This window comes from Beauveria bassiana (genome assembly GCF_000280675.1).
Source record: "Beauveria bassiana ARSEF 2860 unplaced genomic scaffold BBA_S00007, whole genome shotgun sequence".
NCBI classification, from domain to species: domain Eukaryota; kingdom Fungi; phylum Ascomycota; class Sordariomycetes; order Hypocreales; family Cordycipitaceae; genus Beauveria; species Beauveria bassiana.
The window spans coordinates 103,251-119,336 of record NW_007930842.1 but is presented as its reverse complement, the minus strand read 5'-3'; the positions used below and the strand labels follow the sequence as shown (position 1 = coordinate 119,336).

Genomic DNA, 16,086 nt, shown 5'->3' with positions numbered 1-16,086 from the left:
TACGTACTAAAGAACAGGTTTTTTTTTTTAAAAAGTTTTTAAAAAAAAAAAAAAAAAAGTAACTCGAGCGCCCTAGTGCGAAATGAATAGTCATATGCGTGATGCAGCAAACTTCTTCATCATGCTTGCTCAGGTCCTCGGCAAGGGAAACGACCACATGTGTAGTTGTGCGTACTTTAGCCACCCAATCCAGTCAATGCGCTTGAAAAAAAAATCCAACGAGCCTAGAGTTGGATGTTCTCGAAAAGATAGTTGCTCGCATTGTATTGGTTTTAGCGTTCTTTAGTTTGGTTATCAAGTCTTTGTTGCTGGTACTTGAACCAGATAGACACTGCGTCTTCTTGCGACTCGGGCAAAAGCTCAACTCATCCGTAAACCCTTGATTTCTTCAACAAGGTGATTTTTTTACAGACGAGCCTGTATTATCCTTGTATTCGATTTTATATTGTACCTTCTTTCATTGCACCACGACACAGCATGCGGCTTTCACTCATTTTCAGCGCCATCGTCGGCATCGCCAACGCATCTCCATCACAAATAGTCTCACGCGATTTCGACGCTATCAATACCGTGTTGGCCAATGTTACGGAAAGCGTCAAGGCTTTGTCAAGTGTGGCCGACTCTGGCAACGCAGATCCAGCCACGCTTCTGAAAGCCTCTGATCGTATCGTTCAATCTATTCAGGTCGCTACATCTACTGTCAACGCCACGGGCAACCTCACCTACATCGAAACCGTTCACCTGATTGGGCCAGTACACAAAATGTCAGAGTTGTCAGCAGACCTTGCGAAAAACATGGTCAAGCTCAAGAGCTCGATAGAGACGCAGAAGCTTTGCATGGTTGTTCAATTACAAGTAGCAAATATCAACAAAGGAGCGACTTCCTTGATCGCAGCCGTCAACAGCAGGGTGCCTTCTGCTGCGCTTGAGATTTCTGAAGCGCTATCCGAGGGCATAACCGACTCTTTGAAGAGCGTCCAAGACGACTTTTCGACCGAAAACTGCGTCAATGGACGGAACGTGACAACCACCTCTGCCAGCTCACGTCTTGGCTTTGGGCCCTCGAGCGTCTTTTTTTCCCTTGCTCTCGGCCTGGTAGCCACTTTGGCTCTGATTTAGGGATCTGGATGCTGTCGGATGATGAGTGAGCTGTCGCCAATACACAATGGAACCGAGTTGAGCTACGGTCTGGTGATGATGGAAGATTTACAACTTGATTCAATTCTAGATTAATCAATCACATTTCAGGAGGAGTTTTTTTTTCACAAACATATGTAGTACCAAGCAGCATGCAAATCCAATACACATTGACCAGCTTTCTGTCCCATCGTTTAGGTCGACTAGCGCAGCGATAGCTGTGAATCGCATGTTGCCCACTGTTTGCCAAATTCCAATTACCATTCTTGTTCGCGCAAAAAAGGCATCTGTTCAGAGTCACCCACAGAAGACTTCCCCACACTCGCAAGCCGTGGGTTGGGTGACAATCTGGACAAAATGCCAAGTTGCTCGGCCTTGCACAACATCTGACGGTGCACGGTTATTGAAGTTGGCAACGACCGGCGCGTCTACATATCCTGTTATTGCAAGGTAAGTCTACCCCACAACATGTGGACAGGCTACTCCCGAGGCGCCTTTGGCCCTGGCGTGTTTTTCGGCAGAAGTAAAGCGACATGTGAGATGTGTGGGGAGAGGCCTCTCCAATAATACTGCATGTATGTCCCAACATGAAACGGCCAGGGGGGAAGCCCGCGTGGATTATCAGCCAACCAACCAAAGAGAAATATGTACACTTGTCGGATGGCATCTCAGCTGGGGTTTGCTGGGTTGGGGGAAAGCCTGTGAAGAAGCCTGGATGCACTGGCCTCGGCCGTGCGTTGCATGAGTGGGCTCACATCCCCCGCACAAGAACCTGGGGAAGTGTTGCATAGCGTAACTACGTTGGTGGATCCAAAAGCTAATTAGAGGGTGTATATCTATCAGGACAGGGATGCGCACTTTGCAAGGCACCCTGTCTGTCATTGTATACCTGTCATGCCAGTGTGTGCCTGTCAATATGATCTTGAACACACATGTAGCCCCAAAACACCAAAAAAGAAATATTTAGTCACAATTATAGATCTACAGTTTGCAGATTCGATTGATTCGATCTTGCTGCTCTAGTCAAGCCGGACCGACGGCCATGTACGGATATACCAAGGCTCTGTTGACTTTAGTCCAACTAAGACTTCGGACCTTTTGAGACAAGGGCTCCCTGCCATCTGTTATAAGGACACTACCTTTGACATACTTTCTGGGAGAAGCAACTTCAAATGCAAACGAAAACGTGGCTGGCTAGAGCTATGGCGCAATTGTTTGGCACTAGATGCCATTCTAATACCACGCACCGTCACTGGCCAGAGAAACGGACCACCGGTCCGACTCGCGTCCGTCTGCGGCCTCCAATTGTGAATTAGTATAATTGCCTTGTTGATATGAAGCTAGCCGCGTTTCCAAACACATTCGGGCAATGCATGGCATGCAAGTCTCAATGTTTCAAGACGTGTGTGCATGCGACTCGGTGCGCCTATGAATAGTAACATGATTCCGGTAGGGACTTTATCCACTTGCAATTACATCAAAGAAGAGCCAGGAACGTGCGACATTGAAAGACGGGCCGTTAAACTTTGAGACTAATATGTATCAAATTTGACTTTCAAGATGCCATCTTAAAGGACGACGCACTGGTACAATGCCAGTCTCAAACTCGACCAAAGCGGAGCTATCAAACACTGAGAGCAGGGGTGGGGATTGTATTACTCAATATTCTGTACTATTGTCGGCATTTTTTCCGGAAATTAAATCAGGGGCTTAAAACTTTTTCAGTCGATATTCTTGCTTACAGGTGCGGCTCAGCCCTTGCACATATGGGGTGGCGGCCTCGGCACCATCAACTACATATGTATTGTCAAGCGATGGACAGGGGCAGAACCTACCAGGCTCAACCCAATGCCGATCCGCAAATTCTTGTTTATTGTTGCCAAAGACCAAATCAATGCCAAATTAGATAAATGACGGCAAGAGCCAGACTTGACCATCTAGAAAACAAGTCTGCTCTTCATTCGTCTTACTGCCCTTTCTCTTGCAAACTCTGTCGTTTCAGTCACACTAAAGCGCTCCGTCACAAATTCTTTAGAATATTCACTTCAAATTAATATCCCCTCAAAACTCTCTTTATCTCACCCAAAAAAATGAAGTACTCCATCATTGCCTGCGCCGTCACCGGTGCCCTCGCCCTCAACACCAACCTCGTTGCTCCGCGCGACGCCGACACCGTCATCTCCATCCTCGGCGACGTCAAGAAGAACCTCGAGGCCCTCGACTCGTCCGTCAAGAGCTACAGCGGCGACCAGGCGCCCCTTCTCAAGGCCTCCAACGACGTCGTCTCCGCCCTGACCGACGGCAAGACAAAGGTCGACGGCTCCGACGAGCTCGACCTCAACGGCGCCATCAAGCTGACGGAGCCCGTCCAGGACCTGACCAAGAGCGGCGAGGCGCTCACCTCGGGCCTCAAGGAGTTTCGCCCCACGGTCGAAAAGGAGGGCGCGTGCACCATTTTCCGCACCCAGGTCGGCAGCGTCAACGATGCCTCGCAGGCGCTGATCAAGTCGGTCATTGCAAAGGTCCCCGAGGAGGCCCAGTCGATTGCCTCCCAGCTCGTCGCTGGCCTCACCAAGGTCCTCCAGGAGGCCGTTGACGTGTTTAGCGAGAGCAACTGCAAGGACAGCGGCAACGCCGGTTCTTCGTCCACTGGCTCTGCCCCGGCCTCATCTTCGGCTGCTGCCACGTCTTCTGCTGCTGGCTCTTCCTCGGCAGCACCTACCGGAGCTGCCTCTTCTTCCGTCACCTCGGCTCCTTATCCCACCAGCTCTGCTGTTTCCACTGGAACTGGCGCTGCTAGCAGCTCTGGCGCTGCCAGCTCCGACTTTCCCGTCGTCACCGCCGGTGCCGCTGCCATTGCGCCCCTTGGTGCTGCTGCTCTTGCTGCTGCCGCCATGCTGCTGTAAATCCTTGGCAGTAAGCAAATTCTACGGATCACGTCGTGGTCAAGAAGGGAAAAGTCTCTCTCGTAGACTGAGGGATCAGTCAAAAACGTTTCATCTTCTTCGACCAAGGGCTATTACATGGTACTGAGACAATGGCACACAAGTGTATCTACATCCAGCAAGACCAACTTGATTGACATATTGGCTCATTAATGTTTTTGCAGCAGCTTTTCTGTATTAATATTAGTTGTACCTGCCTCATGGTTGGAATAGTACATGACTCTAATTTAAATTGTGCCTTTTTCCTTTTGGTCCAGTCCCTAGCCGACATGTGCAGCAACGTTGAAAATGATGGCATTTGGTAATTTGACAATGGCCAATTTTCTGTATTGACTATCAACTACTTCTGTTTGTTTTGCTAGTTATAGCAAATTAATCTCAATAATTGAGCAGATTCCTGTGTTTATATTACCCTAGCATCATCGCTCTAGCCAAACATTCTTGCCAGTTGTCACATTTGCGGTTGTCGCCTGCTTGCATTTGTCGGCGGAAAAGGCGGCCCGAGTTCTCTCCAGGGTATCAAAAAGATCCTGAGCGTGCTTCGTCTTTGCAAAATTCTGGGCGCCTGGGGGAATCTTGGAGATGGTGACGCCAGCCAGGGCCTTGCCTTTGTCGATAATGGAGGCGATTTGGCTGCTGATGAGATGGCACAGCCCGGCCTTTCGATAGTCCTTCTTCCTCTTGTCGAGGTGTTCATCGAGGTACTCGAACTGCACCTTGAGCTCCGCGACTGGGGAGTACAGGCTCAGCGTCTCATTCATGGTGAGGTTGGCGTAGCCTTGGACGGTGCTGGTGCTCTGTTCAATCGTAACCATCAGCCTGTTGGCGGCTTGAACGATCGGGGCAGGGTCCTTGGTCCAGAGACTAAAGGCATTATCCAAATCGAAAACTCTGGCCTTTACATTTCTAAAGACCTTGGCGTATGACTTGGTATCGCGCGGTAGAACGAGTGCATGAGCACCGGTAATGGCAGTAAGCAGCACAAGAGGGGCGGAGAAGTGCATTATGAATCGAGTGGGTAGACTTGAATATTGAGTAGATATGGTGCACAGGAAGGAAAAATTTCTGAATTTTCTATCGTCACTTGTTTTTATCATATTTTTCGAAAAAAAAAAAAAACTTGAATCCTAATCCTCATCTATTACCTAACGAGCGCCTCGCATGGCGGGCTTCGCACACCTAAATCCTATCCAAGCCACCGCCTGATGCGAAAACTCAACACTGGCTTGAGGTTACCTAAATATAAGAAAAAAGATACCTTCTATAGAGTGGGTTTCCCTGTAAAGTTGTCGTTGCCCTAGAAATATTCTTTCGAAAATGGTCGACTGAGTTGCGACTTGGCCGTTTTATAATGGCCATTGAGTTGTGCTCGCAATTGGATTGTGTGTGTAAGACTCGACGATGTTGATGTTCAGAGGTCTAGAAACACAATGTTCGACACGCATGACAGTAAAACCGACCGAGATTCGTCTAGTCAACTCACGAGGGCTTATGAGGGCATATACTTGGCGCCGCATCTGGCAGATGAGTCGATGAGATGGTGTTGCATCCGGTTCCAGGCAAGTCAAACTGACACTACTGATAGAGCCCAAAGCACGCGTCCTCACTGTCATCATCAACTTGAGCAGAATATCTGAAGCGGGCCATGCAGCGTAATCAATCACACAAGAAAGTTGTCTGATGCTCAATCAGGGCCGACCAGGTACCCCCGGGTGAGACAATTTGGGGGCCGAGGTGGGTTAGGATGGGCGGCGTGCGGGAATTCCGCCTCCTTCACAAAATTTTTCATCATCTGCGCTCGACAAGTTTTGACAGCTTTTCCCTCGGCCGAGCACATATGTGCTTTCTGGGGAATGGTCCGGGAGGAGGGGCGTGTCGGCACTGCATATGGGGTGTGCAGATAGTATCAATGGGCATGTGGCATGTGGGTAAGGACTAAAACAAAGGCGAGCAATATTTATGCAAAGTTGGCAACTGTCGATGAAAAAAAGAGGCTCATGGCGGGGGAGGGGGGGGGGGGGGGGGCGGCGGAAGTCAGCGCCCCCGAAATCGTGTGGCTTTGGCCTGAATTCTCCTCTCTCGCCTTGACAAAGAACGGAGCAAATATGCCTGGCAGATGACATCGGCATGTTTTTTCCCCAGGTCTGACCACAGAGCCACAACGGGATGAACCGCTTAAACCTACTTTCATCGAGTTAAACTGTCCATGCGCATTTGTTAGTTACTGCCCCTCTCCTTTCACCTGCGACAGCCACCAGGTGTAGCTCGACAAGCCACTTTCGCCCGCCCTCAGAATTTGGAGAAGAATGTGCCTGACTACTGCTTGATGGTGGTCAGTGGCTTGGCATGGTGCCAGGCCTCGGAAGGTTCGCGAAAGCTTCTAGGCCAAGTGATGTCAAAATATTGAGGAATAATTCGTAAAACAATAGGTGCAGTAATTTGAGTTGGAAAGGAATGAATAGATTTTGAGTACATCTCCCATCATGTACAGTCAAATTGCCAAAATCTCACAACACGACCGAGCTGTCTCTTTTTCTCAGTTCTCCGTCTTGTCTGACTTCAGAGCGTTCAACTCTTCTTGCAAGGCGTCATTCCTCTCCAGCAGAGTCTTTAAAAACTCAACTGCTGTAAATAAAACTCTAGATCTTGACCAGGTCCCTCCCCGGAGCTCGGGAACGAGCTCCGTGAGGTCATTGAATCCATCACGTATAAGTCCCCGCCGTTTCTTTTCATGTCGGATGTGATTGCTTCGCTTCTGTTCGATCGTGAGCTTCTTGCGTTGCCCTTTTGGTTCGCGCCTAGGTATCGAACGTCCCGCAATGGAGGCCGCAGAGCCATCTGTGTATGCCTTTTTCGAAATAGCTCGGCTGCTGCGGGTGCTGACTCCCTTCTTGACAGAGAACGTGGGGCTGCGAGCCTGGCTGGACCTCGATCCCGGTGATGGCGCGTCTTCAGCATCACCATCTTGTTCCTCCTCTTCCTCCTCTTCTTCTTCCTCTTCTTCCTCCTCGTCTTCATCATCGTCCTCAATCAATTTGAGTCTGAATTGCGTAAGTTGCCTTACGCCCACCCTTCGCTGTGTACCTCTCGATTCCGCGTCAAACATGGAGTCGCTCCCCCACTGCACTGTACTTTCGGGAAAATTCTGAGATGACGACCCTTTTGTTGGGGGATACAGCCACTCCATAAAAGTGTTGTCATTGCTATTAATATGCCGATTCCTTAGCAGGTCATCTTTGAAGTCAACTGAGGTCTGGTGACAGAGATGAGACGGCGCATGTCCCGCGACATGCCCTGCTTGCCCGGCCGCAGCTGCGACGTCGGACTTTAGCAAATAGTGCGGTGGAATTGGATAGATAGCCGTGCTTTGATCGGCGCCCGGTAGCCCCTCTGCTAGTTTCTGCGAGGCACAGGAGTTGGACTCATAGTTCTGGTTGTTCAGGCTCATTTCGTGATGAATGCTTTGGGCTTCGTAAGGATCTTGCACAAAAGCAAGAAATGGCGTACCGCGTGGATCGACTAGTGTAATCGGCAAAGTGTTTGAAGTGTTGTTAGAGTACGGCATTGCCGTGTAGGATGGAGGCCAGCCTATCTGGCCAAACTGAGTGGTTGAGTGCATGTCAGCTGTAGGCTGTCAGCGCAGATTCACAGCATCATATCAAGGTCCAATTTTGAGTCTGTGGCCGTGGTAACAGCAACATCTGGTTCACGTACGTACCTATTTGCATATGCGCATATAGAGTGTCAGAGAACAATGTCGCACCCAAGTGTACGCACAACAAGACGAGTCGCTCCGACACAGAGTGAGTGGCTATGAGCAGATAGATAAGGCGAGAAGGAGGGTTCTCAACCAATCCGTAGTCGGTTGGTCGAATGCGGTTCAGCAAGCTTTTCAACTGCTATTCGATGAGATCAAACACTGCTGCGCAAAGTTGGTCGGTTCAAAGGTTATGCATCAAAGACTATATTGGTGGCAGTGGGGAGTGTCTCCAAGGCCCTGGCTAGAACAGGGCAGATGTTACCTTTGCGGCATGTGAAGTAGTGTCGGCGATCGTTACCTTTCCCAGGCCTCCCGTTGTTTCTGTTGTCTTTGGGGGGGGGGCGCAATTGCCCCACGTAGTCCATCATTGCAAAAATAGTCGCAGAAAGGAGCTGTCAAAGCCCAAGGCGTGGAGGCGGGTGGAGAGAGAGCAGCAGCCCGATGGCAAGGACGAGATGGTCTTTGCGGCTCAGCTGCAGAGAGTTGTCAAGCTTTCTTTGGCCTTCTACAGTGAAGGACCAGAGAAGCTGGACAAACAGGTAGGTAGGTATTCCCACAGTCGGCGGGGCACTAGTGTGCCTCCGTTGTCGTCGTGCGACAGGAGCCATCACAGGCCGAGAAGCGACAAACGACGAAAACGATGAAACAAAGACTCCCCCCTCCATCAACTGTATTTGGTGATGGCACATCCCTGCAAGTTACCAACTCACGTTAGACTCTCAGGTGCTCGGCTGATTTGGTCTGCGCATATCCTTGTTTCCCCATCAATAGCCTCCTGATCTGACTACTTGGCTATCCACTCCGGGGGTAGATTAAAAACGGTCCTTTCCTGTCCAGTCTAACCTTGACGCCACTGGTTGGGGAAACTCACCATAACCAGTGCCAAGCCATGCTAGTTTTCCCAACGGCACCCCCTCCTCCTACCGGGGCTGCAGTCTGACCTGACACCTTCCAGCTGCCATGGTAAACCAACCAAAAGGATAGAATCCGATCCGTGAATGGAATCGTCCTTGCGGAGCAAAATTTTGCCCCAAAGGTTCAGCCGAAAGTACAGAGCCTCCAGCTAATCCAGCTCGGATGTCTACAACCCCGCCCTGACAATCTCTTGCAAGGTATTCCTTGTCGGGTGTCGCACTGTTGATCAGGTCCATGGTCCTGCTCATCTGTGAGCCTTGCTGCTCATGTTTCTTCTGGGCTCAATTAACCCCAAACAGGAGTCCAGGTGCTCCGGGCGATCAGCAGGCAAGCAGGGCAGCAGACGGAAAAGGCGGAATATCTCGGGGACGATACTCACACTGCGGGCGGCGTAGAAGCTAGTGTTGTATATTCAATTGGGGAGTCTTGAGATGTCTATACCGAGGCGAGGGACTTTGTTGTCATCAAGCCGCATACGTTTTTAGCCTCTGCTTTGTTACTCGGCCACATGCCGTCATCCTCGCCCCTGGTCAATTCTTTGGTGGCAGACAATCTTATGACTAAATCCGCGACTCACAAGAATGTTACTTCTGTATGAACGTGCCAGTATCAAATATCTAGCCCTTGACGGTGCGTGTGAAGACGAGAGGCGAGATCAGGTTTCAATCTGATGTTGATCTCCCGCGAACTTGGCCTTTGCCCAGCGCTGTCACAATGCGCCTCGGCTCGTTGCATTGATCTTTCGCGCTGCTAGATGTGTTACAAGATTCTCTTTATCATTATACACATGTACTCGAGTCATTAGGTACGCAGCGCTGCATTTTGACTGGAACAAGTGTTGGATAAATTGGCCTATAGCATGTTCCTGCGGTGCACACGCCGGGCTCCGAATGTGTGTTTGGGCATCACGATGCCACACAGTGCACCCGAGCTGATGTTGCCTGTGTTGCCCCATTGGCATGACTGCAGCACCTCGGTGTTGATTGAAAATTCAAGACATGTGAATGGTGGACTTGGGCAAGAACAGAAATAGCTCAACGCACGGAGAGCTCCGGCTGTCTCAGGCGGGCTCTACCTATAATTCCCTCCTTGCAACATGTCAGAATCGAAGAAATACTTGGCAATCGGACAATATTGTGCTGTAGACGCATTGCTCATGACACAACGAAACTGAGGGCGCCTTTGCGTTGTCCAGGATTGCGGCGCAACTCGAGACCACTCTTTATGACCGAATAAGAAACCCGCGAAACTATGTCGCGCAGCTGTTTCACTTATAGTATCATATCAAAGCTGATCATTTGCCTGTCAGTCAATGCCTGGCCATTCTTTCACTGGCGGTTGGCCCACAACAGCAAAGTGCGGGCAATCGTGTCACTAAATTATCGCACCGGTGAAATCTATATCTCGATTCAACGACTGATTCATATGGGTTGAGTGTCGATCATATTCTCCATGATATTCGTACCCACATGATGGATGCCGTGTGCATGCTCTCCTGCAGGGTTGTGAAGTTCACGCGTTGCTTCCTCGCGACACTCACCAACCCAGGTTCTGCACTTGGTTCCTAACGAATCATATTAATCATATGTGCCCTTGGATTTTCTACAATGTTTCGAGGTCACCAGGATTGCGAGGTATGGCCAGCTCGGGTGAGGGTATATCAGAGAAGAGGAAGATACCACAAGAATTTTGGCGATTGGGGCGGAAGAGTAGCAAAACTTGACTGCTGTGGCGCTTTGTCTATGTGTAGACTTTTCATGATTAGGAGAGGCAAAAAAAAATGTCTTGAAAAAAGCCACCAAACTATCACCTATTGTGAGTTACCACCAGCTTACGGTTGACTCAGTGATCATGAACACGAAATTGACAATTGTTTCGCTTCTGAAAAAATTCAACCATCCTTCAATGAATACTCCAGAGAATCTGCAAATAACTAACACTCATTCATCTTGGCCTCTGTGGGATGGATGGATGCCATTGACACTCACAGCTGCACGTGACACATCGCCTAGGAAAGGCGCTGTCTTGAGCCAATCAGGGTCTCTCCGCAAAACCAAGTAGCTGGGGTAAGATATTCTCGAGATCATCGTGACGGAGAGAACTCAACGATCGACTATTTCTCTGGCCGATTCAGAGCCTGCTACCCGCCTCCCAAGACTATCGTCGCTCAGAAACTCTGCTTTGCGTCTCCTTGAAGGTTTTACCCCTCCTCGCCACCTAGCCTTGCCCCGTGGCTTGTCTCCAGGTGGATCACGCGAGGTCATACTGCGGGCTGTGGTTTTTTTCTTCGTCGACGATATCGTGCAATACTTTGGTCTGCGGTTCTTGTAGCCCAAGTCTGCCGGCTGTGCACCTAGAACAGCAATCATGTCGAATCTGGAGACGCATGTCACGGTGCAGAAGCGAGCCTACTATGCACCACCCTGGGCAGACGTTAGCATTATTGGTGTGGCGGGCAGCTCTGGCTCTGGAAAGTCGACTCTTTCGCAGGCAATCGTGAAGAAGCTCAATCTACCATGGGTGGTCATTTTGTCGATGGTAGCGTGTCTCATCAGCCGTACTACTTGGCGATCTCTGTACTACGTACTGACCGGGAACAGGACTCATTTTACAAAACTCTGACACCAGAGCAATCTAAGCTGGCCTTTGCCAACGACTATGACTTTGATTCCCCCGAGGTACATTTAGCGGCTTCTTCTTGCCCGACTTGGACGCTAATCGTAATTCAAGGCCATCGATTTTGACATCTTGGTTGAGCGCCTCCGAGATCTCAAAGCCGGGTAAGTGCATCAAGAAGCGCTAGCTGTCATGTATGCTCAACTGCATGTGCAGAAAACGTGCCGATATCCCTGTATATTCTTTTGCCAAACATCAACGCCTGGAACAAACAACAACAATCTATTCCCCGCATGTTCTCGTTCTGGAAGGCATCTTTGCCCTGTATGACCCACGGGTTCTGGAGCTTTTGGATATGGGTGTATGTGACTGCCCTGACAGAATTTTTGTGGCTGGTCGGCTCTAACGTCTATGCAGATTTACTGCGAGGCCGATGCAGACACGTGTCTTGCACGTAGAAGTAAGTTGGCTCTGGCGGCTTATGCAGTGTAACCGGCTAAGACATGCATGAACACAGTTGTGAGAGACGTTCGCGAGCGTGAGCGAGACATTGAGGGCTGTATCAAGCAGTGGTTTGCCTATGTAAAGCCCAACTTTGAAAAGGTATACTTGCGTGCACATTTGAGCTTTGGACTTGGACTTACATATTCAAGTATGTCGAGCCGCAGCGAAAGGTCGCAGATCTCATTGTTCCACGAGGCATTGAGAATCGTGTTGCACTTGGTAAGAGGGGCTGCTTGACACTGCGTGAATTCCTATCTGATCATGGCGGTAGACATGATGGTTCAGTTCATCGACAAGAAATTAGTGGAAAAATCCAGACACCATCGAGAGGCACTGTCGAGACTGGAAGCGGAATGCAAGGAGCAGCCGCTTTCTGATCACGTTGTTGTGCTGAATGGTACACCGCAAATAAAGGCCATGAATACGATTCTACAAGACATCGATACGTCGGCTGAGGACTTTATCTTTTACTTTGACAGGCTCGCGGCGTTGGTACTCGAGCAGTGAGTCTCCCGCCCGGGCAACCCTTCTGGCCAGTTACTAACACGGGCAGGTCGCTCAACAATGTCCAATTCAAAAGCCTCTCCATCAACACGCCCCAGGGTCACGAGTACAAGGGTCTCGCGCCCAAGGGCGAGGTCAGCGCCGTCATTGTGCTGCGGGGAGGATCAGCATTCGAGTCGGCGCTGAAGCGGACGATTCCCGACTGCCGAACGGGCCGGCTCCTGATCCAGTCTAGCTTCAAGACGGGCGAGCCGGAGCTGCACTACCTCAAGCTACCGGAAGACATTGCGACGCACGAGAGTGTGCTGCTGTTGGACACGCAGATGGCGAGCGGCGGCGCGGCGCTGATGGCGGTGCAGGTTTTGGTCGACCACGGCGTCGCGCTCGACAAGATTGTGCTGGCTACGTACTCGGCGGGCAGGATCGGACTGCACCGCCTGATGACTGTGTTTCCCGAGATTAAGGTGGTTGTGGTGAATATCCTGGCGGATCAGGAGCAGCGATGGGTTGAGAAGCGCTATTTCCGCTGCTAAGCCCTGCGTTGCTTGGATGGATCGGAAGCGCTCCCAGGGAATGGCGTACTTGGCACTACTTTTTGCATATAGCATTGGGCATGTACTTGATCGTATAGCGGTCTGGCAGGTTGCAAGTTGAACTTTTGTCTGATTTCAATATATGTGGGTTCTTTATCTGGTCAAGTCATTGCCGCAGTTCATCGGTGCGCATCTTGGCTATCGGATCCGAGCTCGGGCTGCCGAAATTACGTCCGCGGGAATCTGTTGGTGCATGGGATGGCCGGCCGGAAGCAACAGATTGAATACGAAATTGGCGACGTGACGCTCGATCAGAAAATTCAGCTCAATTGATAAGCGCTTAACAAGAAAAGAACTACATGAGTCTTTTTTTGCTACGTTTCCGCTCAGCGTTATCTGTCCACGGAGCAGCCGGAAAGTAAACCTGCCACTAGCCCGACAGCTCGACAGCCCTGAGATGGCGTCCTTCAGTGGAGCTCGCGCCAATTCTCAGACGGCCCACAGGCGGCCACAGTGCTTTTATTACAGCTGTAGGTAGCCTGGAAGAGCATGTAAAGCAGGCTCACAGATATTTATCTTTTTTTTTTTTTTTCAACTAGGTACCAACGGAGGGCATTATTCGCGACTTTGTGTGTAGACCTTTGAAATATTCCAGCGCAGGAAAAAAAAAAAAAATCTGCTGTCAAGGCGAAACTTTGGCTGCCACTGTGGCTGAAGGCCCGAATAGCCCGCCCCAACTGCATCTCTTGTTCGCTGGCCCGCCTATGACGCAACTACCTGTGCCGTACTAGCCAGCTTCAGCAAACCATCTTTGCTCTCTTCCGTTACGGATTGCCTCGTATTTGATCTTCTTCACTCTCCTCCACTCGTTATCCATTACTGCTTTGCACTTGCCTTTTTCTGCACCAATTGCTCTCGAAAAGTTGGTTTCCATCGCCTACGACGACCAGCCCTCGATTGCCAAGCTCAGATAGCTTGCTCGGCCGTGTTTGTGTCTTTCTACGGAGCTGCCACCTGGTTGCGCCGACCATGGCTGCGCCGCTTCGTCCCATCGGCGGCGCCGCTGTCCGTCGAGTTCTTGGGGCATTGCCTTGCAGCTTGTCGGCTCAGTCTGTGTCGCGATTCGCGCCCGCGTCTGGAAACATTGCCCAATTTCACCGCGCGGCATCGTCACCGACCTTGACGGCCGCCCAGGGCCAACGACGCGCCCAACGTCCCGCCGTCCTTGTTCATGCTCGCGCTATATCGGGCAAGCCCTTACCTCAGCGACAGTCGTGGACTCTCAACTTTGCGTACAGGATGATGGCGTGGATCGGCACGTCCATTGCCGTCGGCGGCATCCTCGTCGCGGCCTTTTTCATCTACGATGCCACCACGTACAAGGAGGGCGCGGATGCCGGTGACATCACGGTTGGTGAGCTCGCACTGCAGCCGCGCCGCGGTGGTCCCAAAAACTTGCCTATTGCCGACGTCCTCATCGATGACAATGACAATAACGGCAAGAGCGAGTGCCAGGACAAGCCCAAGCTCGTCATTCTTGGAGGTGGATGGGGCGGCGTCGCTCTGATCAAGGAGCTCAACCCCGACGATTACCACGTCACCGTCATCTCGCCCACCAACTACTTCCTGTTTACGCCCATGCTGCCCTCTGCCACCGTCGGAACTCTCGAGTCTCGATCCCTCGTCGAGCCGATCCGCCGCATGCTCGGCCGAATCCACGGCCACTTTATTCGAGCTAGCGCCGAAAATGTATGCTTTAACGAGAAGCTCGTCGAAGTCTCGCAAACGGGTCTCGATGGGAAAAAGATACACTTTTACGTTCCCTACGACAAGCTGGTTGTTGCCGTCGGCTCCGTTACCAACCCCCACGGTGTCAAAGGTCTCGAGAACGCCTTTTTCCTGAAGGACATTAACGATGCCCGGATGATTCGGAACAAGATTATTCACAACCTCGAGCTTGCCTGCTTACCCACAACCTCGGATACTGAGCGTCGCCGTCTTCTCTCCTTTTGCATCAGCGGTGGTGGCCCCACTGGCGTTGAATTCGCTGCCGAGCTCTACGACTTGCTGAATGAAGATTTGACACGAAACTTTCCTCGTCTCCTGCGCAACGAGATTTCCGTGCACCTAATTCAAAGTCGCAGCCATATTCTCAACACTTACGACGAGGAAGTCTCCAAATATGCCGAGAAGCGCTTCGCTCGTGACCACGTCGACGTCCTGACCAACTCGCGCGTGCAAGAGGTTCACCCAGACAAGATTGTCTTCTCGCAAAAGCAGCCTGATGGCTCCAATCTCACCAAGGAGCTCCCCATTGGATTCTGTCTTTGGTCGACCGGTGTGTCGCAGACGGAATTCGCACAGAGGATTGCAAAGACGCTTGGCGACTTTCAGACAAACAAACGAGCCCTCGAGACCGATACCCATTTGCGCCTCAAGGGATCCCCTCTCGGCGATGTATATGCTATTGGGGACTGCTCAACTGTACAAAACAATGTTGCAGACCACATCATCAGCGTGCTGCGTAGCATCGCCTACAAGCGCGGCAAGGACCCCGAGACGGTGCAACTGCACTTTAGTGACTGGCGCAAGGTAGCCATGGAAGTCAAGCAGCGCTTCCCGCAGGCCGTTTCCCACCTGCGGCGTCTCGACAAGCTGTTCCAGGAGTTTGACAAGGACCAGTCAGGTACCCTTGACTTTGGCGAGCTCCGCGAGCTCCTCGCCCAGATAGACAGCAAGCTCACCTCGCTCCCCGCCACGGCGCAGCGCGCCAATCAGCAGGGTGTGTACCTCGGCCAGAAGCTCAACAAACTCGCTCACCTCTCCCGCGGGCTCGAGGTGAATGACATTCGCGACGGCGATGTCGACGCGGCCGCGTTCAAGGCGTTTGAGTACCGCCACCTTGGCAGCCTGGCCTACGTCGGCAATTCGGCCGTCTTTGACCTCGGCGACGGCTGGAGCTTTACCGGCGGTCTATGGGCCGTCTACGCCTGGCGGTCGGTGTATTTTGCGCAGAGTGTGAGCTTCCGAACGAGATGTCTGTTGGCCATGGACTGGGCCAAGAGGGGGCTGTTTGGCAGAGGTAAGTTCTCCAGGTCATGTTGAACAATCGGAGTATAATGGCTAACTTGCTACAACAGATCTTATGAGTTTCTAGAGAGTGCGAAAGGGT

At 51.2% G+C, this 16,086-nt stretch overlaps 6 protein-coding genes across 6 annotated transcripts; 4 read left to right on the top strand and 2 right to left on the bottom strand.

Moving 5' to 3' along the window:
* Window positions 1-477: 477 nt before the first annotated feature.
* On the top strand, window positions 478-1,119 carry BBA_03247 (cell wall protein; the record flags this gene model as incomplete). Its single annotated transcript, XM_008598344.1, has 1 exon — window positions 478-1,119. One exon carries the CDS (start codon window positions 478-480, stop codon window positions 1,117-1,119), a length of 642 nt encoding a protein of 213 aa, XP_008596566.1.
* Window positions 1,120-3,227: 2,108 nt separating this feature from the next.
* BBA_03246 (cell wall protein) lies at window positions 3,228-4,043 on the top strand (the record flags this gene model as incomplete). Its single annotated transcript, XM_008598343.1, has 1 exon — window positions 3,228-4,043. One exon carries the CDS (start codon window positions 3,228-3,230, stop codon window positions 4,041-4,043), a length of 816 nt encoding a protein of 271 aa, XP_008596565.1.
* Window positions 4,044-4,501: 458 nt separating this feature from the next.
* On the bottom strand, window positions 4,502-5,086 carry BBA_03245 (cell wall protein; the record flags this gene model as incomplete). The annotated part of the gene is made up of 1 exon (XM_008598342.1): window positions 4,502-5,086. The coding sequence occupies one exon, from the start codon at window positions 5,084-5,086 to the stop codon at window positions 4,502-4,504; it is 585 nt and encodes a 194-aa protein (XP_008596564.1).
* A 1,532-nt stretch (window positions 5,087-6,618) lies between these two features.
* On the bottom strand, window positions 6,619-7,188 carry BBA_03244 (HLH transcription factor; the record flags this gene model as incomplete). Its single annotated transcript, XM_008598341.1, has 1 exon — window positions 6,619-7,188. One exon carries the CDS (start codon window positions 7,186-7,188, stop codon window positions 6,619-6,621), a length of 570 nt encoding a protein of 189 aa, XP_008596563.1.
* Window positions 7,189-11,124: 3,936 nt separating this feature from the next.
* BBA_03243 (uridine kinase) lies at window positions 11,125-12,914 on the top strand (the record flags this gene model as incomplete). Its single annotated transcript, XM_008598340.1, has 9 exons — window positions 11,125-11,295; window positions 11,358-11,435; window positions 11,488-11,537; window positions 11,590-11,734; window positions 11,791-11,833; window positions 11,891-11,976; window positions 12,027-12,096; window positions 12,149-12,380; window positions 12,431-12,914. 9 exons carry the CDS (start codon window positions 11,125-11,127, stop codon window positions 12,912-12,914), a joined length of 1,359 nt encoding a protein of 452 aa, XP_008596562.1.
* A 1,029-nt stretch (window positions 12,915-13,943) lies between these two features.
* On the top strand, window positions 13,944-16,071 carry BBA_03242 (putative alternative NADH dehydrogenase; the record flags this gene model as incomplete). The annotated part of the gene is made up of 2 exons (XM_008598339.1): window positions 13,944-15,996; window positions 16,055-16,071. The coding sequence occupies 2 exons, from the start codon at window positions 13,944-13,946 to the stop codon at window positions 16,069-16,071; spliced, it is 2,070 nt and encodes a 689-aa protein (XP_008596561.1).
* Window positions 16,072-16,086: the final 15 nt, after the last annotated feature.